Source organism: Clinocottus analis, unplaced genomic scaffold (genome assembly GCF_023055335.1).
Source record: "Clinocottus analis isolate CAN_PGR_092001 unplaced genomic scaffold, fCliAna1.0.p SCAF_15, whole genome shotgun sequence".
NCBI lineage: Eukaryota > Metazoa > Chordata > Actinopteri > Perciformes > Cottidae > Clinocottus > Clinocottus analis.
The window spans coordinates 8,988,378-9,013,579 of NW_027175876.1; the positions used below are offsets into that span (position 1 = coordinate 8,988,378).

At 40.9% G+C, this 25,202-nt stretch overlaps 1 protein-coding gene across 4 annotated transcripts in view; it reads right to left on the reverse strand.

Annotated features, from left to right (window-relative positions):
* Positions 1 to 1,720: 1,720 nt before the first annotated feature.
* The window catches only part of gphnb (gephyrin b), an 87,481-nt gene continuing 63,999 nt past the window's right edge, over positions 1,721 to 25,202 (reverse strand). For 2 of the 4 annotated variants that reach the window (XM_068576823.1, XM_068576825.1), the window contains 15 exons: positions 20,823 to 20,879; positions 17,584 to 17,626; positions 15,909 to 16,046; positions 12,663 to 12,755; positions 10,681 to 10,736; positions 9,987 to 10,106; positions 9,655 to 9,713; positions 8,734 to 8,887; positions 6,968 to 7,089; positions 5,830 to 5,917; positions 5,462 to 5,535; positions 5,271 to 5,338; positions 5,049 to 5,152; positions 3,652 to 3,748; positions 1,721 to 3,012 (listed from right to left, as the gene is read on the reverse strand). In XM_068576823.1, the coding sequence (XP_068432924.1) occupies positions 2,879 to 3,012; positions 3,652 to 3,748; positions 5,049 to 5,152; positions 5,271 to 5,338; positions 5,462 to 5,535; positions 5,830 to 5,917; positions 6,968 to 7,089; positions 8,734 to 8,887; positions 9,655 to 9,713; positions 9,987 to 10,106; positions 10,681 to 10,736; positions 12,663 to 12,755; positions 15,909 to 16,046; positions 17,584 to 17,626; positions 20,823 to 20,879 (1,407 nt within the window). In that variant the 3' untranslated portion in view covers positions 1,721 to 2,878. The remainder of the gene's footprint in view (positions 3,013 to 3,651; positions 3,749 to 5,048; positions 5,153 to 5,270; positions 5,339 to 5,461; positions 5,536 to 5,829; positions 5,918 to 6,967; positions 7,090 to 8,733; positions 8,888 to 9,654; positions 9,714 to 9,986; positions 10,107 to 10,680; positions 10,737 to 12,662; positions 12,756 to 15,908; positions 16,047 to 17,583; positions 17,627 to 20,822; positions 20,880 to 25,202) is intronic. The other 2 variants (XM_068576824.1, XM_068576826.1) reach the window with 2 other exon arrangements.

A 25,202-nucleotide genomic window follows, 5' to 3' on the forward strand; every position in this document is an offset into this window, starting at 1 on the left:
CCCATTCATAACGAGTGGTCTTATACTTTTGATAGTTTATGTACATTTTCTTGATACTGCTTCTGTACTTTTGCAAAAGAAATTAGCCGACTTTTACTTTTACTATTACTTAATGTCACTGGTAATTTATACTGGAGCTGCAAAAAACTACCTATTAGACCTTAAAACATTTCCCTCATTATTTCCTCATATATGATGAAATGGGATGAGACAGTTCCTTCCTTCTCATGCATGCAGACCGGAAATTATCACTAATTATCCTGCCATCTATTTAATTTTTTATCCCAATGGCCTAAGTATTTCATGGAAAATGTGAAACTCAAGGAGCAACTCAGAAATTAAATGCTTGGAAAACTTGTTTTCTCTGAATCCTCTAATAAATAAAATACACTTATTGCACTTGAGGTTGTCTTTGCTGTTATTCTGTCCAGTCATCTCCACACTGATCCCTTTACATTCCACCCATTCACAGATGAATTTAAATAAGTTCTCTTCAAAGCACTATTAATCATCACCAACTAATGGGATCTACTGTCATTTCACCTCGTAGAGCAGAACAGAAACTGTCTAATCTCATACAGCCTCAGAAATATCTACACTAAAGCCTGAAGCTGCCTTTTTCCTGCTGTATTTTCTATTAGGTTAATCCTTTCTGACACCTCTGTGCTTAACCTCCTTTCCTCATTAGGCTTTCTCCTGCCAGTTCCCGTTTCTTAAATACTTACCTTCCTAGAAAGAAAGACGATTAAAATCCCCCTTGCTTTGCAGGGCTTCATTCAATTGCAGCTGTTTTTTCTTTGTTCATTTAATAAGCAGCAGTTGAATGAAGTACTCAGAAGCTTAAGTAAAATAATGATTGTCAAAATATAATCAAAATATTACGTACTTGTTTTGCAATACTTAAAATAAGCTGCAACCAATAAGTGTAGTGGATCCTGGGTCAGGTCCCCTTAACACAAATCTTTTTTTTGTGAAATATTGGATGATTTGACCGATTTCGGCCCCAAATAGTTATTTTTCATATGAAAAAAAAGTGTTTAAGTTCCTAGCTATTGCCGAGTGAGGTGACACAATGGTGTGTTTTTGAAGTATTGGGACTGGGTGACATGCCAACTGCCCACAGACACTGTTTGGATCGTCGGGAAATGAGATCCAATCACACGCCTGTAATTACTGCTTATGGCCATAGGTGCACTCAAACAAAAATAAAACAGAGATCTTTAAGATTCAAAACTTTAAATGAAACAAAAAGTTTAGAAGGGAAATGAAAGACAGAATAATCTGGCCGGGGGCCAAACATGCTGCTTTTCTTTGGAAGAGGTTGTAAAAAAGGATGGAAATCATTGGATTAATATTTTAAAATATTTTCAAAAAGATATATTTTCTTCAGTAATATAGACAACTAAAGGTTACTTTAAGGGGATCAAATTAAAATATTCAAGTGAAGTACTTCAAGAGTGTACTTAATACAGTACTTAAGTCCATTACTTCAAAGGAGGGATTCTCTTTCTCAGTATATCTCAGAAAACCTTAATATTAATGCAGTTAAACACATTCACATTTGGAAACTGTATCCACTTTGACAATGATTGGTGTGGAAGGTAAGACATTACTCATTCATTCATAATTAATGCACTTCTCTAACCTTCAGGCTCCCAGCCACCAAACATTTACATGTACCAAAGAAGAAAATCACTATTTTTTCTTTCGATATATTTTATTAAAAAAGGAAACCCAACAAGAACTTTTTTTTACATAATGATCAAGGATTTTTATTATCTTAGTCTCTTTCATCAGTTTCATATCATTACAGAAAATGTTATAGTACAGCGTTGTTCAATGTCTCCTCATTGCTTAATAATTTCCTTAGGAGTGCTGGTCACATATATCTGTACAATATGGTTCTTATTTTTTCTGTACATTTTTTGTGAAGTTGGTTAAAAAGGCTGTCAGCACTTAAAGAAGCTGCTTCTTTTATTTTTTATTTTTATTCTTAAATAGTTGATCAAATAAAAGATTATTTTTCCCAGGTTAAGCTCGCCCCCGGGGCTGGGGGGTTGGGGCGAAGTTTACACCCGGTCACCGTGAATATAAGGAAGCTTCAGGGTCTGGGCAGACTGGGTTGTGCCCCCCCACCTCCCCATCCCAACATCACCTCTTCCCTGCCCAGGCATTTGGCACTGCGCACATAAACAAGACTCACAAGATAAACAACAAGCAAAGCTCTTTGTGAAGCCATTATGATGCATACTAATGAGAGAAAAACAGAAGTGTCACCTTGATGGGCGCTCAAAAGAGGAAGTGGTCTTGATGTGCCCCCTCTTCCTTTTAGCTGAGCACCATGGGAAATCTGGAGTCTTCCTCAATGTTTTCTTCATTTTCAAAAAACTGATTATTTTTTTCCACTAAAGATGAGAAAATAATAATTTTCTTTTTTTGTCCTGGCAGGCACCTACAGCTGTCTATTAAAATGCTACTGCTATAGATAAGGTCTAGCATTGAACACACAAAGCAATTGCAATGAAAGGAACGAAGTTGCCTTAATATAATAATGATAATAAGAAGAATAATGATAATAATAATAAGAATAATCATAATAATATATTACAGAATAAATCTCTTTTTATAATTAGATTTTTTTCATTAAAAGTTATATTTTCTTTGTTTGAAATACTATAATCTTTTTAAATTCATTTTTTTCATATGTATCTAGGTTGTGATCAAGATGTTGACTATACCTCAACGTTATCCAAATCAATAAAAACTAGCTGTGCCGTTGCATATTACAGAATAGTCAATGATATGTGGACATGCACCGTGAACCACCCATTCCAACCCTCGCTATATGACGCCGACGCTCCGTCCCCCTGTGATGACATCATAGCCGGCCGATGACCATGACGTCAACCACCTCGCCCTTGTGCAGCTCCACGTATTGCTCTGTTTTCGGAGGTAGCATCAGGAGCCCGTTAGCACTGCGCATGCTCATCAGCCTGCTGCTCACCTGGTTCCCTGCAGCAGTGAGAGGGCAAAAGATTTGAAATAAAAATCCAACTCATGAAAGAAATTGGGAGTTTAAAAACTATATTGGCTGTTCTATCATACTTTTCATTGTCAAAATGGCTAACATTAAAATACTACAGTGGCCAGCTGTCAGTGTCTAGATGTCATCAATCTACCCTGATAAAGGCCTTCTGAGGTTACAACTGTCATTATACACCGAGGACACGAGATCTTTTTTTTTGGGCCATTTTGCCTTTATTAGATAGGGAGGAGAGCGGTGAGACAAGATGCAGCAAAAGGAATCCCTCTTGGTACACGTGGTGCCCTCTCTACCAGATACAAGCTATCATATGGTAGAGAGGGAACTTTTCTGCAGGAATAACATTTTCTTTACTTGCTGATATATCCCAAAAATAAACCAAACTATTTGCATGAAAAAAGATGTAAGGGACAGGGTTCATATGATGCAACTGCAAGTCAATATGTTTATTTTGATTATTTTATGGACTAATTGTGAAAAACTGTAGACCTAAACATTTATTTTTATCCTTGGATTCCTTGCTAGACAGGGACCTGTAAATTAATTAAATAAATGATTCTGTCAACCAGTGAATAGTTGAGAGTCTGATTCAGGCTTTGATCGGGTACCTGTGCTCTGTGCCCACGGCAGAGGCTCTTGGTGATGCCATGTCAGAATGCAGCGGTGGTATTCAGGGCGAGGGTCTAACTTCACATCACAAGACAACTAGAGAAATAACATACAACGCAAATTATAATGATGTATGTCAACAAGTTATTTTCATCACCGTGGGAATTTATCTGTAGTTCTTACAGACTGTTTTCACACTCGTAACACCAGATGGATTTACTGTGAGAGTAATTTCATATAGTGCAGAAACATATACTAAATTTGCAGATCATGTCTGAGAATCCTGGCACTTATTATATTGTGTGATGTTGCAAACCCTTCTATTATAGCAGCAACAAAGGCTAAAATATCTATAGACTTCAAAGTCTTTGGACTTGTGACCTGCATGTCAGGCCTCCTCTATGCACTTGGAAGTGGGTGCATTTGACTCCCCACAAAGCTTTTAACTCATTTCATGTTTGTTTAGCATGTGATAAAGGGTTGATCTTCTGCCAGAAGTCGTTGATATCAAATCTTTTTTTCAGCACTTGAACGCAGCACAGCAACTGTACGAATGGCAATAATCTTCTAATGGAAAAAAATCACAGGTCTGGACAGTCAGCAAAATATCATTAACCTGGGTAAAAGACGATCTGTCCATCCAAACACATTTGTTGCATTTTTAACCATACTCTTCCAACTTTATTGGCAACGTTTTTCCCAGTTTGACCTGGGTCTGATTTCGTCTGCTGAGGGCTATTATCCGGCTACCTCTGTGCTTCCAGGCCATCGGTCCCACCACTAAGTGGCAGTAATGCATTCAAGTTGATTTCTAACTGCTCTATAACAGCACATTACGTAACATAGCTCCCTGGATAGTACCCATGATGGCAAGTGACCAGACCTCTTACTTGATGACGCTAGTTGGGGACACAATCGGCTGCTGTTGAGACTATTACGACCTTTTTTTTCTCTCTACAATTATGAATATTCATGACCAAGGAGCAGGCCTTCAGGTCAGCGTTGGCCAGGATTGCTTCCTCTGCCAAGTCAAAGCAAAACTTGGTGGTCATAAATATGTATCAAAAGGATGATGAAAATAGTATTAAGTCATGAGTTAAGATGCAATAGACTGCAATGATACACCCTGGAACTTAAGTACAATTGTAATGTGTCTTCTCTGTTGCAGTTTCTTGCATCTACACTCACATGTTCATGAGAAGAGAAAGGATCTTTCAGGCATACAGAGACTAGTCTTTCTACCTTTTTTGACATATGTGGAGCCCTTGTGTCTGGTCATTTAAGAGAAAAAGAAAACACTTCTTGTAAACCACCAGTGCCTCAAAAGATGGTGAACTTTGACTTTGTGTGGCTTGGCCAGAGAGTCAGGCTTTCCTGGTTGCCCTGTGCATCCTACCCTCGCTTTGATGATGGTGGGTCTAGGGTCCAAAATGCCCTGCATCTTCCTCAAGGCAGGGATGACAAAAAGATTACAGGTGACAACAGCGGAAACGGGGTTTCCTAGGGCGGACGGACGAAGAGAGAGAGGACAGCGACAGGAAAAAAGAGAGAGAAATATATGAGTAACAGCTCTTCAGAAACAGCGGAGTGAATCACTCTTTCTCTCAACTTCACACACTACCTGGGAGGGCAAAGATTAGTTTGCGAGCACCGTCCATGTCCAAGGTGGCAAATGTTGTTGGGAGACTAAAAAAAGAAAAACAACATTTGAGTATACATCCCATTTTATGCAACACTGCTGTGTATCTGTACATCTATTTAAAATTCCTGCCAAGCGCTTGCTAACTAAACTGTGGAAAGTTGCCATACCCTGGTTTCATGAAAACACGACCAAAATGGATCTGAGCATGAAGATCAATATCCAGCACCTGCTTAAGGTAGTCCTAAAAAAGACATTGAAATAAAAAACACATTCAACAAAAACAAAAGAGCAATACATTCAATCCAAGCCTTCACCATATAGTGAACACATTTTAAATAAATGTAAATACTTTTGCATGTGTGTTTGTGTGTCATGTTAAATATAACATTCAAATAAGTAATATGTATCTGAGTTGTAGTGTTTTTATCATAATTTACTCTCAAGTAAAGATTGTCATTCCCCTGTCCACCACAAGGTGTCAGTAAAAGACGATGCCATGATTGGATGTGTGTATTTTTTTGTTCTGCAATCATACCTTCTCTCCCATGGACACTCCTCCTGAGGTGATGATGACATCAGCTCGACTGATGCCTTCATTTAGAGCGTTGAGAAGGTCATCGGGGCTGTAGGGCACACAGAAACACACACACACACACACACACACACACACACACGTACACAAAACGCACGTACGCACGCACGCAGGCAGGCAGGCAAACACACACACACAAATGTTAACCACCAAATCACAGCATAGGAAATAATGGAGGGAAAAGGATAATAGCGAGCTCGTTTTGGAGGAAGTACAGAAAGATGATGAACATTTTTATTATCTCTGTCGGGAGCTTATTTATTTTGTCGTTTGCATGTGTGTGAGTGTGTGTGAGCTCTGTGTCTGTCCACCGGTCTGTCCACTGACAAATATGTTTTGTTCTTATTTATGACTGTATGCGTACGGACCTCTCGTGGTCGCAGTGATTCACTCTTGTTGATAGCATGTTGTTGATCGACTGTTTTGTGCTGTGATTGACTGCTGACTCCTCACTATTCTTTACTCTTTACGCTCAGCAGCGGCTCAGTGGGGAGAGAGATACAGCATGGGGAAACAGCATGTACAGCACATTTTCTTTTTTTTTAATCTAACTCAGTGAATTAGGTGTTTAACGAAACCAGAGTTGATGCTTGTTGGAACAGCTAAAAGACGGTTTTGGTGAGCTTTATTTTTTTCTGTTGAGTTTAATGAAGCGCTTAGCAAATGACAAACTGAACCAGGCGCTGACTACACTGGATGTACTTCTTCTATCGGGAGGAGGAGAGCTGATTAGCTGTTAGCAGCTGGTGGGCTGCAGAATGTGCAGTGTGTTTGGCCAAGAGAGCTAACAGCTAACAGCTAAAGGAGCTACACACAGCAGGCCTGACTATACCTGTTCAGAGGAAGCGTTAACAGTCAACATTAAGTGTTACACAGTGGACTGCAGGTTAGCTGCACGAAGCCGATGCGTGCAGCTGGATAGATTAACATGAAAGCTTATCTTCGTATGAGTGAAAAATGCTTCTGAATTGCATTCATTCAATCAAACGTTACAGCAGTGGTCGTTGCAGACGCACCTGGCGGTGAGTATGTTTTCTAGCATTGGAGGTGTGAAAAATGTAATATAGACATGGAGGCTTACTTGTCCCCCACGATGCCCAGATTGATGGTGGGGTAGCCATGCTCCTGGATAGTGGCCAACAGGGTGGAGCGATTGCTGTCTCTGATCTTCCCAGGATGGAGGTCGTCTTCTGGGTTCAGCAGCTACCATGACACATAGGGAGAGATGATCAGAAACACTTTTTAATCATTCAATAACTGTACTTTGTTAAGTTGTCGTCAGGAAAAAAGAGCTCTGTCTTTATTATTATTTTGAAAATATTCCAAGCATATCTTTGGGTGGCAGTGCATCTAGTGGTAGTACTAATTATTCAGCTAACAGGGAGGTTGTAGGCAAACATCTTTTGATTACTCTCATATTATTTCTATGTTTAGCCTGCTCTTGGTATCAAATGGATTGGTTGTGACAAAAATACACTGATTGCCAGAAATGTATCTTTAAAAATACACAATAATTTACAGTGACTGAGAGGCAAAAAGGACACTGTCTGAAGTGTAAAGTAATTATTTGGTGTAGCTTGTGCTTTTAGATAGAGCTGAAAGGATTAATCGATTAGTCGATTACCAGGAAATTAACTCAATCAATTAATTATTCAAATTAATTATCAAGCAAAAATGCCATTCGTTCTCGGGTTCTGCTGTTTTGATCTCTTGTAAGATAAAACAAGCAAATTTGAGGACATCAACTTGGGCTCTGGGAACCTGTGATGTGCATGTTACATATTTCATAATCACATTTCACATTTTATAGATTAAATGACTAATCGATTAATTTAAAAAATAATCAATAGATTATAAATATGGAATGAATAATGAAAAATAATCATTTATTGCAGCCATACCTTCAAACAAAACTAAGAACATTACTTGCTAATTCAAAAATGTAACTGCAATTTGGTTTAACGTGTATTTGCATTATATTCATCTTATATTTACATTTTTGACCTCCCTTCTTTTTACAATACAATTACAAATCAAATTGTTTTGTTTCTGAGGAATTGTCAACAAGCACTATTAATTACTACAATTATAAAAGGAAAGCAACGCCACAAATGAACATGCATCTAATTCAGCAGGTTCACAGTGGGTTTATGGGCAAACAAACTGCATACTTTCAGTTGTAAATGCCAGCTCTGCACAGATATTCCTGTTTTTCTTCATCTGCAGCATTAGTACATAGAATGTACTCAACATCTAGATGGTCAAATTAACAGTGTGTAAAAATGAGAAGACAAATCCTCTAGTCTTGCTCAAAGAGGGGACATGAGGACAATATACCACTTAATAGGTTTGGAATGTGGCCATGGGGTAGGTGACTCTTGGCTGATTTACACAATTCAAATATATCTGCATAGCACCGAGAACAAGGTGTTATGGGTATCTACAGTCTGCTGAGAATGTCCATGAAGGTTACGCACCCCATGAAATTTAAACGGCACATCAGTCACACAGAAAATGCACAAATATGATCCCAGCGTTGAAGAGAAACCACCTGGTCACAGATAAACAGTCTTCACAACTGAAAGCACACATGAAACGGCTGAGTGCGCATTCAGCTCTGAATGTTGTTCTGGTGTCCGCAGTCAAAGCAAACAATGTTGATTGTGCATAAATATGAACGAGGTATGCTGTCAGAGAAGACGGCACGTCGTTGTTACCTTTAGCAGCTCAGGCCGAACCTTTTTGGCAAATACAGATACAGTGTGGGTTGAGTGCACACGAGGAGTACAATTTCCCAAATGAAAAAGAAAAAGAATGTTGACATGCAAGTTCTTCTCAATCCCTTACCTCATTTCCTGTCGACATGACGGCCACCACGGGGAATTTCTGGACTTCCACCTCTGTGACTCCCACAGTGGCCAGGAGACCAATCTCAGACGGGCCCATGTGGGTGCCCTTTGAAAGCACACACTCCCCGCGCTTAATGTCATGACCGATGGGCCTAGGGCAGGACAGCAAAGACGATAGTTCAGAGGACAAGAAGGAGAAATGGAAGAATTCGGAAAAATGCAGCTTTCTGTCTAAAGCTTTCTGTCTAAAGTGGAAAGTTATATTGGGAACCAAACAATTACCCTAAATGTAGCACAAATAAGCATTCTGGGGCTACTACTGCCATAACAAGTAATGAGGTAAATAAAATATCAGGAATGATCAAAATGACGGATCCAGATGTATAACCAAATTATTTCATAATTACATTTAATTTATTTCAAAGCGACTTACAATAAGTGCATTCAACCTTGAGCATAAACTCGGAACAACAGAACAACAAGAATCAAGAAAGTTGAATTTCTTCAAGGGAGCCAAACTACAAAGTGCTATATAGGTAAGTGCTACGAAAGTGTGACTTTTTTTATTCAATATAGTTGGAAAAGGTGTGTTTTTAGTTTGCAGCGGAAGAAGTAGAGACTTTCTGCTGTCCTGATGTCAATGGGAAGCCAGGACAGTAAACAGTCGTGACTTTGTTGAGTGTTTAACTCGCAGTGACGGAGCTACAAGCCAAATAAATTATCTGTGCTTTCTATAATACTTTCAATCTTTTCAGTTTTCATATGAAATACACTTTTCTCACTGTATTACTGCTTAAAGAGATGGGCTACTAAAAAAAGGCTAGGTGAGTGATATTGACATCAGATCTTCAGTATTTGATCAATACAATTGTGATTCTGGTTTTGGCTTCTTAATAGCGACCAACACATAACACATTACCTGATGTCCTGCCCCGGACGAGCCTGAACTAGGATTCGTACCTCCAGCTCCTCTGTGCCCTAAAAGATAAACCAGCTGTCAGATGCATCAAATGGAACATATTCAGATTTCCTTCGACTATACTAGACCAAAATGCATTGTCTATTCTGCTCATCTTTGGGGTAAATGTACTAATCTATGTTCATTTGCTATGGTGTTCACATGAAATATTCCCTTTATAAAAGGTACATGTGAGTCAAAAGTAAATTCTGGCTGAGTTGAGTTGATCAGAGCCCTGATTCTGGCATCTTACGACCACTTCCTCGGGTAAAAAACTAAAAAAGTCGGCTTACGTCTTCAGACTCGCGGAGCAACTCGGTGTCTTCCACCTGGACTACAGCGTCAGCCCCGCATGGAATAGGGGCACCCGTCGTCACCCTCATCACCTGGCCAGGCATCACTGTGTGAGTGGGCTGCACGGAGACACAGACAGAGTCTTTTAGTCATAAATGTTGTAATATCAAAGTAAAACAAATATGCAATGCCTTTTGATGCTCTTATCACCCTGGAGACTAACTTAAAATAAAATAAAGTGAAATGATAGATTGCATACTACTGTCTTCCCCAAAGTTTCCCAAAAAGCATCTTGCAAACTGATTCAAGTGAAAACATAATGAAGGGATATGAAGGCATGTACAGAATATGTGTTTGCATGTGTGCTTATTTTGTTCAAGATGAGAAGTTGAGTTATTCAATAAATCGCTGCAGCATACTCTTGTCTCAGAGGTCTAATGTGTTTTACAATTTGGCAGCAGTCTGATTCTCTCGCCCTCGGAGGCAAAGGGCTTTTCATCACCTGCTAAGGGAACACACCGGTGAGCAATTACAGCTGGTCAAGGCGTGAGGTGGAGGACAAAAGTGAAGTACTTTATTTTCATACACAGGTTGTGTGGGTGTTTGCGTGACAGTGACTGCATTAGTGTGTGTGAGGGTCTTTTTGCGAGCTAAAAACCCATGTGTGTCTAAAGTGTCAACGTGGGCGCGGACCTGTTCTCCAGCTTGGGACTCTCCAATGATGAAGCGGTCGCCTGGGCCATCAGCCGCTAAAATAAAAGAAAGATTTAATGGCATTACACATGTGTGCAGCTGAAAGTGTGTGTGTGTGTGTGTGTGTGTGTGTGTGTGTGCGTGTGTGTGTGTGTGTGTGTGTGTGTGTGTGTGTGTGTGTGTGGTAGGACGGTGTCATTTAGTTGAGTCATTTTATCTCAGTGGGCTACAGATTGAACACATGGGTAGAGAAGGAAGTTCTTTAATTAAACATCTCAAAAACAGGCATGCACAGTATTTCCAATGCTTGCAGAGCTCACAGATTTTGTAATCAAACCCTCCTCTTATGCACGTTAAAAACATAATACCCTCCACTCTGAGCTCAGGTGTAAACTAAACAGCTGACCTGAGCCAATGGGAAAGTAGAATACCTGTTCTGTTCTATTTTCTGCTCTTTTACAAATCCACAGGACCAAGAAGGAAGCTTATCACAAGACAAATAAACACCCAAATACAAATATTCAAATATCCTTTGACATTGCAAAATGTCCTTGGTCAGTAAAAAAACTTGACTGTGACTTTAATTTCATGGTTTACCATATCTTAATGAAGGATTAAATGCTTCCCCACTATAAAAAGAAGTCTGCCACTCTCTTCCTTTCCTCTACATAAAAAAACAACACAGGATGACGAGCATCTGTTGTTACGCACTGGCTCTGTGGAGAAAGCAAGAGGTTATTGGCTGCTTCCACACCGACGGTCGAGGCACTAAAATCTCTAAAAAATCTGCACATGAGCGCCTCAGCAGACGTCAGGCCCTCAGGACAGACACATAAAACCCAGAGAGACCTGTGGTGTTTTGCTCCTCCTCCTCCATCAGCAGAAGCAGATGTCACATGCAAGAGTTTGTGAGCTGCCTGGAGCCAGCAAGCTGCCACACTGCTCTCCAGGTTAACAGGGTCGTCAACGCTTTACTGGACGCCCCGCCACGGATTTCTTGACCGAAACAAATCAACATAACTTTGCCCGGATTTCACCTCAAAACTGCTCTCAGTAGTTAGTGCAGCCATAGGAATGATACCAATCTCTCTGAGCAGAGGGAAACCCCATATTTCTTGTCACCACCTGGCAGATATGGCGCACAGCGCCCGCAATGTCAGTTCTTCACTGCCTGAGTGTCCTGTTCACATTGTTTGAGGACAATCGGGTTAGTTCTTCAGTTTTATCTACGTTCTGCAACTTACTTTGAAGAAAAAACAAGAGATGGTTGACTGGATTGGGTCGCACCAGTGATTCATAAATCTATCACCACTTTGTGTGTAATGTCCTTCCTGTCTCTGTGGTAAGTCATCAGTATATGTTGAGGATACGGTTTTGGCATAAAAGGACGTAAGGTTGTGTTATTTTTATAAAATGTTTGTATTGCTATTAAAAAGCATTTTGATCAAGTGTCAGGTCAAAAGTGTGAACCAAATTCCATATGACCTCTTTAAGTCTTTTCGTCAAGCTAACATTAATTCAGCCCGTTAGCTAGTTGAGCAACAGACAACCTGGCAGTTAACAACTAATCTCTATGTCAGACATCGTTTCTGTGGTGGAACCTATTTTTATTTCACTGAGTAAACATTGAATTATAATAAGGCTAAGGCTTAACTCTGAACAAACAGCAGGTGAAACTGTTCATAAATGTTCCTAAAGATAAAAACACAGTAAAAAGAGTTTCTAGTTTTCGGGACCAGTCATTGTGCCTAATGAGCAGAAACTCAGTTATAGCTCTTATTGCATATACGTGTATACATAAAAAGTGTAATTTACTTTATGGTGTTAATTACTAAAGTGAAATTGGACATTCCTGGACTGGTCTGCTCATTCTTTTTACAATTACATGTTTTTTTAGGACTGAATAGTATGTTAAATGTTTAAACTGTTATTTCAAAGCTTCAATCAAATGCAATTCACCTGCCATAATGTACGCTGCTTACCTCTCACAGCATAACCATCCTTGACAGAGGCAGGGAAGGGTGGCAGGTTGTCTTTGGCATAAACGTCCTGAGCCAGGACTCGACCCATCCCATCTGTGGGAGAAGAGGAAGAACATGAGTATGAGGCGAGGAGGAGAAGCTGGGCGAAGGGTGGCGGAGGGAGAGAGCGACAGCTGGAGAGAGAAAGAGAGACAGAGGCAGAAAGCGTGAGGGAGAAAGTGCATCTGATTCAGATGAAGATACAGAGAGGCATCTGCGCCGGAGGTGAGTACATATGTGTGTGTGTGTGTTTTTAAAGGGAGACAGAGTGTGACACCGCGAATCAGAATCTCTCTGCATGACTCACTACCTGACCGGCAACCACGGACACACACGCACGCACGCACGCACACACACACACACACACACACACACACACACACACACACACACACACACACACACACACACACACACACACACACACACACACACACACACACACACACACACTCTCCTTTTCTTATTCAGCTTCACTGATTCACGAACAACAAGTGGAAGCTTGCAAGTGTTGCTATTCACATTTATTAACCAGTCAGACTTAAAAACACTCAGGAAACCTTCTTGTAGGAAGAACAAAACACACACACACACACACACACACACACACACACACACACACACACACACACACACACACAGACACACACACACACACAATAGCTCAGTGAGAGTGAGGGAAGGAAAGAAAAACAGAAACAGACAGAGGCAGAGTGGGTGGAAGAGAAAAATCCTGGCACTAAAAATACCTTAAGCTGCTGCGTGGCTATATATATCATTTGTCAGAGCCTTTATGCTATGATTATGTGGGCGTTAATATGAAGATCCAAGCTTTGATATCAATGTGTTGAAAGAGAAAAAAAATATGCAAGTACACCCACACACATGCATACATACATCAGCTTACGGCAGTCGTAACGAGCCGCTGTAAATCTCAGTCGTTGAAGAAGCCACTCGTGCCTATACGACGCGTCTGATCCTTGCATCTTTTTTTTTTTTTAAGTTGACAGCATTTCATCCGAGATATTGGTGTATTTGGCTCCTGCTTCCAAGCTGCTAGTCAAACAGCTTGTTAAAACCATGTGTTGAAGTGGAGGTGTGGATAAAAATAGAACAAAGGTGACGTCTTGTTGCCGAAGCTGAAATATGTGTTTGATCAGATGCTTTTGCGAAAAAGATCACTGCAAGCAGGCGCCGGTTTTAAAAGGGCTAAATTATGATAATTAGATCAAGGGGCATTGTGACATCACTGGTCTCTTTAGAAACAATCTGAAATTTTAGAAGACAGTAAATGTGTGATGTAAACATATGCATGCATGTGTACCGACATACTCATACTAAACACACAGTACCTGTGTACATGTAGAGGAGAATATAATTCCTTTACAAAGAAATTAGGGAGCAATCCTGAATGTGCATACACATGTATCAAACTGTAATACAAAGAAATACTACAAGTGTATATTATCAATAGAAAATATGTATTTGCATTGAAAACAGTAAGATATTGTATAGTTGTATTGGTTATATAATTAGAATAAGTATTTATTAATAAATAAGTTGCAGTTGGAATGTATCTGTGCAGCGTAACATATGTATATATATATATATATATATATATATATATATATATATATATATATATATATATATATATATATATATATATATATATATATATATATATATATATATATATATATATATATATATACAAAAACATATTTTTGCACATATAGATTTATGGTAACTTATGTGTGTTTCACAGAATATCAAACTATTCCTTAAAGTACAGATTTGAGATATTACACTGTTAAGAACTTACTATTCTTTAATAGAGCGAAAGTGTGACATTCAATGCAGATTATTTTGTGTATTACACCATTATGATGACAAAATAAGGGACAGATACTTATAATCCACACATGATATGCACCCACCATCAAACTCTGACACAGTGCACGCTTCACACACCCACATGCAGGCCCCTCTATACCCGGCAGGAGATCTTGTCCAGCTGTTGTCTCTCTAAATATTTCATCTCTCAGATCTTCCTCACCTCCTTACCCCACTGTCTACCTCCCAGCTGTACTCCTGCAAATCCCTTCCTTCCCTTCTCCAAAAACATGAAACATCACTTTACACTTTGGAAAAGAAAGAGTGTTGTTCCTTCTACCATCATTCATCTAGACGTCATGTGAGCTGCAGGGTGTTATTGCCCCCAATCCTCTCTACCCCATTTCCAGAGATGAATTAAAGAGAGTGTGTTTTCCCCTCTGGGCCTCAGCCTGGCTCTGTGTCACCCTCCGCAGGCGCAGTGGCCACTATGCCAGAAGGCTTACAAGACCCACGGGTGCTAAACTAACTTATCTCTGCATGTTTGTATCGTGTCTGCCTGTTTAGACATGCAAATTCAACAAAATACTACAAAGACGATATTACATTGTGCAACCCTGTACTCTAAAATGACAATTATAAACCTTGTAACATTGTGAGTTATTCTTTAAAATAAAAATCTTTAAAAAAGTACGCAGCAACATAACTATGTGACAACAAAGACTAAAATGTATCATATGTATCACTATTGTTTTCCATTTTACTTAAAATCTAATGACATTTAACCAAAACAGCACAGTTACAGGTCATAACACCAAAACAATGACCTGACAGACGCTTTAATGCTCCTTAAATCTGAGGGAAACTGCAGTCAGTTGATAATTCTCTGCGGTCACTCAGTGGGACCCTTCACATGTATACTGTATGTGTGTATATTAAGACATATTGCATATAGCAGCTTTAAAGCGACTAAAAGACTTTTCAATAACTTGAAAGTAGTCTGTTCCATAGGGAGCAATACATGTAAATGACACATGGATTGTTAGGAAAGGTTTGTATGTTATGTGGCCTTGTAGCCAAGTGCATTTGTGTGTGCGCGCATTGTGTGAGTGACAATGTGGCATGCAGACACACACTGCGGATTCAGGTAGAGAGTGTTTCAACGCTGCCAAGTGTACTTAGCGAGCACCTGTTCCTACAGCAATCTGAAAGGTGTAAAACGTCAACGTCCCAGCATGCTCAGTGGCTGATGTCAGTAGTCATAATGTGAAGGTGAACTGGAGATGTCAAGGGGCAAGATGAACACATTCAGGACATTTAAGTGGGTGTGAAGAAGGTTTGCTGGATCTGTGGGGTTTCTGTCCACCTCACCTCTGTAGTTGATGATCTCAGTGCCCAGGACGGCGGTCATCTCCAGCACAGTGATGAAGGCCTTGTCCATGGAGGTGAGCGGGAAAGGTGACATGCGGTGCCTTCGGGCCACTTTGGTGATGTCCACTGCACTGTGACCTGGGAACAGAAGGGACATTACAAACACTGTCATCAAATGCTTGTCACAGAATCAAACCATATCACAAAATAACTTACATTCCCTCACGTGATAAACCGTTAATACAGTGTATATAAGGACACATATTGGATTGGAAAAAAATCGGAAAACATGTCAGATTTTTTGAAAACCTTTTCACCAACATTGCACAAATAAATTCCAAAATATCTTTGCCTTTTCTGTACTGCAATTTGTTGTTACTTTACTGAGTATTAGATATGACATTGAGAAATGTACCAGCCAATATATTAAATCGTTTACTTTATTGTAGGCAGTAAATTAAGACGCTTGACACCTCCTCATTTTTGCATCAACACTGGCAGGTGTAGTGTCCTGTACCTGTTATTATGTTAAAGAATTGCCGTCAGATTACTGTCAGTTTCAGCAAAATTGTGAAAACTTGTTATGGTCACGAGATATGCTGTTCTATTGCAGTGGTCTTTTATAAACATACACATAAACATATCAACAACAGAGATAGTTTCAGACGTAGCGAGACCAAAGTGTTCAAATTTAAGCCAAGTCTGAATCAAAAAAAATCCAGCGTCCATTCACCCTTTTTTTCTTCAGAATTTGAATTCTTTATTTAGACAGTTGAAAGTTAAGATGAAGATGGAGGGTAGGCGCAGAGCAGATCTGCTGGGACACAATCCCGAGACAGTGGAGGCATCTACGTGGCTCCAAAGTCATGCAACTGAACCACTCAATTATCTCTGGAGACAAAAACTGTATTTTAAGAAGTTATTTTTGGGCCAAGGGCCACAGAAAAAATAAATAAATACAGAGAATTCAAACTGATCTTAGCGCACTGGTTTTGCTGCTGGAGCGGCGAGTTGTCAGTTGAATTCCGGAACTCAAGACATGATACAAAACATACAGTTATGTAAATAAACACATGTGATCTAATGTGTTTCCACATCTCTGTCGCCAAGATAATGGGATTAATTATTCTTTTTCAGCGAATGTGTGCAACAACACAATTTAAACACCACGAGGAGAGATTGGCAGGAAATAGTCCTGTTTGTTTGCTGAAGCTGTTCGATAGCAGCCATGTTGGTCTAATAATACCTCTCTAATAATTCCAAAGGTAAAAGGAACAAAACAAGGTGTAACTAATATGTAATCTGCTCTCTCTCTCTCCTTCTCTCTTTATCTCTCGCTGCCTTGCTCTCCCTCTGCCTCTCTGCCTCACAGCAAGGAACAGGCGCTGTGCTTTGATTTCCCTTGACCCAATTTCTCTCCTTTAAACATACACTTACGCTTCCATAGCATATTCTGATGCTTAACATGAGGCTTAACAACCTCTGGCAAAACATCACGCACACACACACAGGGGTGTGCGTGACAGCAACCACACACAATAAACACACAAACCCACCTCACACTGTCACATCACATGTGCATTTAATGTCTATTTATGCGTGTTTGAGAGCATACTCGGTGACACACCGGTATGACACACAGGAAAGAGAGAGCACCTTTGAGTGGGAAACTTACTTGATCTTAGGATATTTTCTTTGCTGTTGCATCGTGACTGCACCTAAAGATGGAGAGGGCGATTGGGAGCAAGACGTATAGAACAAAAGGAAAGAGAGAGAGAGAGAGAGAGCAGAGCAGTCGTAATTTGAGATAAACTAGGCTGCTATTTTGACATGCTTGAGATGAGAAGCTGTTTATATAACAGTTAGAAGCATTGGCAAGAGCCGTGTCACACTACACTGTGCACTTTGTCCTGCTGTTGGGAGACGGCTGCATCTCCTGCATTACCATTATCATCACTTAATGTACATTACATCATCACATCACAGGTGATATTCACACTGATAAATACACTGACATATCACATCACTACTAGATTGAAGGACTAAAAAGGAACATATGGACAAGGGCAACAACATACAGAGTGACAATAATTCATCACAAGGTCATAACAGATGTGTTAACTGTGCAACGGTGTAACATCAAATGTAGTGAAAATGTAGTGTTGAGTTTAGATAGTGGCTGTTCAGATATGGTGCAGCACGGTAAGCTTTCTCTGGAGAGCGCTGATGCAGCATGATAGAGAGCTGCACTAGCGCTTTACTACCTGTATTCTATGGCAAGGTGGGGAGGAGAGCAGAGTGGGTTAAAACTGGGCTGAGCTTCCCAGAAGCATCCTGAGACGACAGCTAACTGTTATTAACGGTGAGTGAATGGAAAACAAAGACAATTAAAAGTGGTTATGCTTTAACAATTAATGTATTTTTGCTAAATTAGTTGCAACAGTACAACAAAAGGAAACCATGGTGGAGTCAATAAGTAGCCTCTATCGCATGTTAAATCTAATAAAGACCATATTTAAATCTGCTATAAATAATGTCCCAATTCCATACAACATACTGTAAAGGGCAGCACTATATTCTATTTGTCATACAATTTTTACAACAAACAATAAATCAATGTGGTTATCGTTTTGTACAATCAGACACTGGTGCAGTAGGTGCACCAACTGTTTTCTTTTTGAGGTGGTGTTTCAAAGCTCCACCAACTGGCTTTTTCTGGAGCTTTTTGTGGAGCTTTTTCTAAAAAATGGTATTGTAATGTCAGTGTTGGTCAGATGTGTGGCTTTGTGAAAAATGAGTTAAATATTTGACACAAATACAGAAAGTACAGTCTCTCAGCAGGCTGTCACCTTTCTGAACTGTCTCTGACTTAAATTAAATTGATCAGATTTGATTGGACTGCTAAAAAGTGGGCGGGCTCAGAGTTTTGCATGATACAGAGCTGCAGAGGGCTGTTGGCTCGACACACCTCCCCTGGTGTTACATCAGGTGGAGGATGAGGGAGAGATGAACGAGAAACTCCTCGGTCACCCGCCACGTCATCGCTGTACTGCCTGCATGCAGGGACACAGGGCCGTGTAAAGATTGTACTGGTTTGACTGGTTAGTTGTTAGTTAAATATGTACATTTTTGTACGAGTAAATTTAGTCAACAAACATCTGAAACAACAAGGAACGGACTAGATTTTTATATATTTGCACAATAACAAGATGCAATCTAACAATTGATACAGGATTAAACTGGGGAAACCTATTTTTAATTTCACTAGGTGTTTTTGAGTGTGAACTCACAACACTACATACTCAAAACCTGCTTATGATTTGTGTGTGGAGTGGAATTGGGACCCAGCTCGGATTGTCTTCATGTGTAATAATGCACAGCAGATCTGATCAGAAGTTCCTTGGTGGAACTTAAACAATTTGCGCAAAATGTAAAGTGCAACGCATATAATTAGTGGCAAATGAAAGCAAAAGCAAAAATAGATGAAACAATAAACTGTCAAATAGAAGTGGGACATGGACATGCCAGTGGTCCCATTTTCATCTCACCACTGCTGTTAGAAGCCGCCAACCTCCTGGTGATCATGCCGTTTGTTAACGGTATTTCTAGAAAACTAACATCAATGCTTTGATGCTGCTCAGCACTTATAAACAACAATATGTGCATCTCCTTAGAAAGAAAATCATCTGTCACAGTATGAGCATGCTTTTGGAAAGCTCAGCTTTAGGGAAGGACTAAATAAGGGAAGGAGAATCACATGTGGTACGTTATCAGGTTACAAGTTGGCACAGAATTTAAGTACTGTACACCAGCATACGTAAAAAGTACATAACTCTCGACAAAAATAAATTCTGGTGCCATCTGATTCCAACATTTTACAGTCTGTAGAAAATGAGGGCCGTAATTTAAACTGCAGTGTCTTTTGTCCAATTGTTGGTGTTTGACTGCCTGTTGGTCTGTTGCTCTGTCTGTCCTAAGTCTTCTGGCAGTCCTACTTTTCTTTGTTGCATCTGCTGCATCTCAATAACACACATTAGTTGGGTGGGGGCAGTGTGTGTTGTATGAAGAACCAAAATGCCCATGGCGGAGGACTCTCTACCTCACCCACCCCTTTCTCCCTCTCTTCCCCTCCCTCACTGCCATCATAACTAGGCTAATACTGTGACACCACTAGGCACCAAACAGCCAAGGTGAGAGGGTGAGAGATGGGGCAAGGTGGGTGGGATGGTGGAGGAGGAGGGATGGAGAGACAGAGAGATAGAAAACCCCCAGCTAGGTAGACAGAAAGAGACAGCGAGTGGAAGGATGAGGATCAGCATGACGTGGTCCCACAGCCCGGAAAGAAAAGAAACGAACAAAAACAGGAAGCACGAACTAGACAGACTTCACTAAACTACAGAGCCGAGACACAGCAGAAAGGAGGGAAAACAGGAGGAAAAGAACAAAACAATAAAGACCACTCTAGCGGCCTGATGGCATCTACTTAACAGACATCCAGCACACCAGACATAGCTACTGAAAGCAGAGCATGTTAACCGTAAAGACAGAAACAGAGACAGACAGACAGATGGAGGAAGAGAAAGAGAGACAGACAGAGAAAGTGAACAACAAGAGACAGAAAAGTGTGCAAGGGGAGACGGAGAAAAGGAAGACTCCTAACAGACTGGACAGAGAAATAGTGAACGACAGACAGATTGAGGACGAGAAAGAGACCAGTGGCAACAGGCAGATAGAGAGACATAAAGAGAAAGAGAGTGAGCGAGAGCTAGAGATATAGCTCGGCAAGCGAGGAGGGAGAGCGGGAGGGGGTAAGGGGAGGGAGGGGTACACACAGAGCGGGGCGTTTGTTTTGCGCGCTCCTCGGAGGAGGGTGAGGGAAAGGCAAGGAGGGGGGTAAGGGGGCGGGATAGTTACTCGAGAGCTGAAGGTCCTCCTGCGATCATCTTTAAGCCCCTCCAACCTACACTGGAGCTAGTGGAGATAAAGCATCGAATCACAGGCATCAGTGCATCTGTCCTGGCAACCACAACACTACAGACAGACAGACAGACAGACAGACAAGACAGACAGACGGACGGACGGACGGACGGACAGGTGGACGAAGGGACAAACAGACAGACAAGCATCCACTACAACAAGCGACCCTATAGCAGGAGAAGGGAGCAGCAAGGAGAGAACTGAGATAGACAGAAAGAGAAGAAGGCAGAAGGAAAGCGCAGCGGGCTTTCAGGTGGCATAATGCACCCTGTGGCGCACACACGGGAGGCCCTAAAGATGAACAGCTGAGAAAACATTTTGAACTGTATAACTTTCTCAAAAAGGAGAAAGAGTGTCACTCTTGTGATGTTTCCTGTCCAACAATAAGTGTCATTTTGGTCAGCGATAATGTTATCTGGTTATCTGAACACTTTTAAACAATAAGACTGGGGATATTTCCTCATAGTCAACAAATCCCATGAAGGATTGACTCAATAAATTGATACAACTAACAAATCTTTCCTAATGTAGATTCTTCCTCTGTGCATTGAGTATCGCTATCAAAAATCTTTATTACCATGAACACACAACACACTGTTTATTCTATAATCTCACATGCACCATCCAGCTGCTATAAATACTCAATAATCGTTTACCTTAAACTGCATCAGACATTTCACAGGTACAGTATGCATCTATAAGGATATTTATTTTTAAATCTGCTCTCTGCTCTTTTAACTCCTACGTTCTCATTTCAGATATTCTTTTCAGCTTATTTTTTTTTATGTAGACCTCCGTGATGGCACCAGCCGTGGTTGCTTGGAGATTTGTGCCACAACCGCACAGCCCTCATATATAGAGAGAGGGAGAGGCATGAGGAAAAAAAAAGAGACAGAAAAAAGACAAAGGTGGGGATTAAGGGAGCTAAATACAGCTACAGCAAGACACAGATCAAACTTGCAGACATTGAAAAGCACATGAAAACTAACGACAGCTAGGACATTTTCGTACAAGGTGTGCCTTGCTAAAAAATAACTGCAAAAAACATCTAAAATAAAAACAAGACACATTTAACGCAGAACAATTACAGCAGAATCTCACTACCGAGCTATTGTCTTTAAACACACAGACAAACCACAAGAATCACAAGCTTCCTAATCCAGTTTCACATATTCCTCTACAGTAATGAATCATGAATCTGTCCTGCAGCTAAGAGTAATGCAGTAAATATACAATCACTGTTAACTAAGAAACAGCTAGAAACCTTGATGCAGTGTTGAGTGACGACACTAAAACGGACACCGGTGGAAAACAAGACCTCAGTATGGCAAAAAATAGCTAAGTAGAAAAGATCATACCATCAGAGGGCCATGGGGGAGACTGTTTGCAAATGGAGATGAACACAGTGGAGAAGCTACAGGAGGGTGTGTGCTGGGAAGTGAGTGTTGGTGGAGAATGGGTGAAGAAGCAGAATGGGGGTTGTTGGACGTATAGGGGAGGGGGAGGAAGGGAGGAGGTGAGGGGGGGGGGGCAAAAAAGCAGACTGTCAAACACTCTCACACTCGTTTTTAATCTACTCTCCACTGCAATCCCCCCTCTACTGGTGAGAAAAGAGAGTGAGCTCCAATGAGAGATGCATGCAATGTTCCCACACGCGCCTCATACACACAAACACAAAGAGAACTGCTTCGAAACTCCCTCAGTGAGCAAAACTGTATGAAATAAAGTCACTGAAAGCCATCGTTGACACATCTGTGTGAGTGTGTGTGTCTGAAGATTTGGGCTCGACACCTTCACTCGTCCTCAAGGCATATTGCACACACACACACACACACACACACACACACGAAAATAAAAGTAAAATAAACAGTGGCCCGATGCTAGAAAACGCTAATCACTCTACACGCCGACCCCGTTGTCGCCACGGAAACAGCCTGACGAGGGGTTGTCATGGAGATTTGCCAGGAAGATTAATGGGCTGGGGGAACGTGCGGCGGCGGCGGCGGTGGTTTCAACGGACACAGAATAGTGAGCGTGGCCAGGTCAGCGAGACAGGTGGCTCCAGGGGCTGCAAGCCCCTGCGGGAAAAATCGATAGCGCCAATAACCAGCTGGCTGAGGAGACGCTCCAGGAAATGATGGGATGTAACTACGGAGGTGCTAAGCTCAGCACAAAACAAAAGGAGCTGTCAAGACAAATTATGCAAAAAAAAGGGGGAGGATTTATCCGTCCGCCCTGAGGAGGAAAGGGCTGTGACAGGGCAAGGGGAGGTTAGTTTGAACCAGCTTTATCCGCCTCTCCCCACGGGACGGGGCAAGAGAGGGATGGAGCACGGGACAAAACTCTGGAGTGATGGCGACCGTGGTCGAGGGCAAAATGGTAGTGTGGCAATCCACAGCCAAGTGCTCGTCCCTGGGGAGTGGAGGTGAGGAAGTGTGATTCAGCAAAGGCCTCTGCTCTCTCCACTGACTGCGAAGCACTGTTGGCTTCTTCTGGGCTTCCCAATTGTTGCCCCGTGGATGATCTGTTCATCCAGGCACACGCACTTGCGTTCCAATTTAGACCAGGTTCACACACACTCACACACACACACACACACACACACACACACACACACACACACACACACACACACACACACACACACACACACGCACACGCACACGCACACGCACACGCACACACTGCAAAAACACTACAGCATTACCAGTCACTGATACACAAATCATATCAAATGACCAGATGTGTGATGAATGAGAGAGAATGAGTGCTGGTGGAGATCCTGAGAGAGAGGCAATGGGGAGGAATGCTGCTGACCACTTAAAGGTGGTGATACACAGGGAAACTTCTCCAGCAACAGGCAACACTTTCCAGCTCAATTGCAGATTTACCATTTATATATATATATATATATATATATATATATATATATATATATATATATATATATATATATATATATATATATATATATAAAAAACTTTAATCACTTTTCACTTTCTTTTTTGTATCCAACTTTACTTCCATGTGTATCACCACACTAACGTGAAAACCTCTCTGAAAGACCGATGTGCGACACACCTCCCCCTGCAGAAATCTGTTAGATGGTGATATGAAAAATGCGTGTTTGTGTTTGCAAAATCGAAGACCCCATTTACACCCTGTGTTAACATGCAATCTGTACCTGGATAATGACATCAGCTCACTGCCTTTGCATTTAGACTCGGTACTAATACCCACGTTAACATGGGTATTAATACCAGGTCTTGAATATGCAAATTAGGTAGAACTTGTTAACAAACATGGTATGTTCTGGGTCAATGGAAGGGATGCATATTTTTGCTTTGCATTTACAGCTTCATACAGCAGGAAGAAGGTTGCGGGGACCTTTAAACTTGGGTGCATTTTTGTCTTAGAGCAGCTAAAAACCTGGATTCAAATTGTATTCACTACTATATTAACGATCCAGTCAGTGTGTATGATTTAATAATTCCTCGTTAGCTTAGAATGAGCCCTTTGTATCTACATAGGGATCAGGACCTCTTTTTGGAGTCGGGCATTGTTGCCATGTTTCTACAGTAGCCCAGAGAGGACAAGCCAAACGCGGCTTTAGAGAGAGCCTTTTGCGCTTTGACATGAGCCGAAGGCCACCGTCGTTCTCTAATAAGCTTGGCAGGGAGGAGGTGAGTGGACGGGTATTCAGTTGGTTACAATCTGCAGCCTCACTGCTCTACACACTGGTCCTTTAAATATACTTGACTAAATAAGAAACAATCAATTTAAAGTTAAAAAAACAAAACATTATTTACTCGGAGTTTAACCCAATTTGATTAAAATGTTACAAAATCTGTATTGGCGCAGCGAAAGTACACATCACCTCTTTCCAAGACGAGCCCATTTCAAGACATCTCTAATGTGAAATAATAAAAAAGGCTCATTTGCTAAATAGAAATGTGTGTTCACATATGAATGTTAGGTATCCAGACACAGATCATGTGTTATAACCACGTGTGTAAATGGGGTCTACTCTATCAATATCACCCTGCATTGATTCGCACTGTGACATCATCACTTTTCTGGATTTTAACTTTCGTGTCTCCAATAACTCCCAATGCATCGTAACATAAGGCATGTTGTTTTGATCTTGGAGTACCAATAAGACAATAAACTATAGTAATGGTCTTGCTAACCTCTTCCAGTCCTACATGCTATATATTGTCTAAAATGCTAAGTGTCTATGTGCCGCTCTTCCTCAGCTGGCTGTATACATTTGTGTTGCTGTGTGTCACTAGTGTGGTGAGGTGCTATGTGGGATGC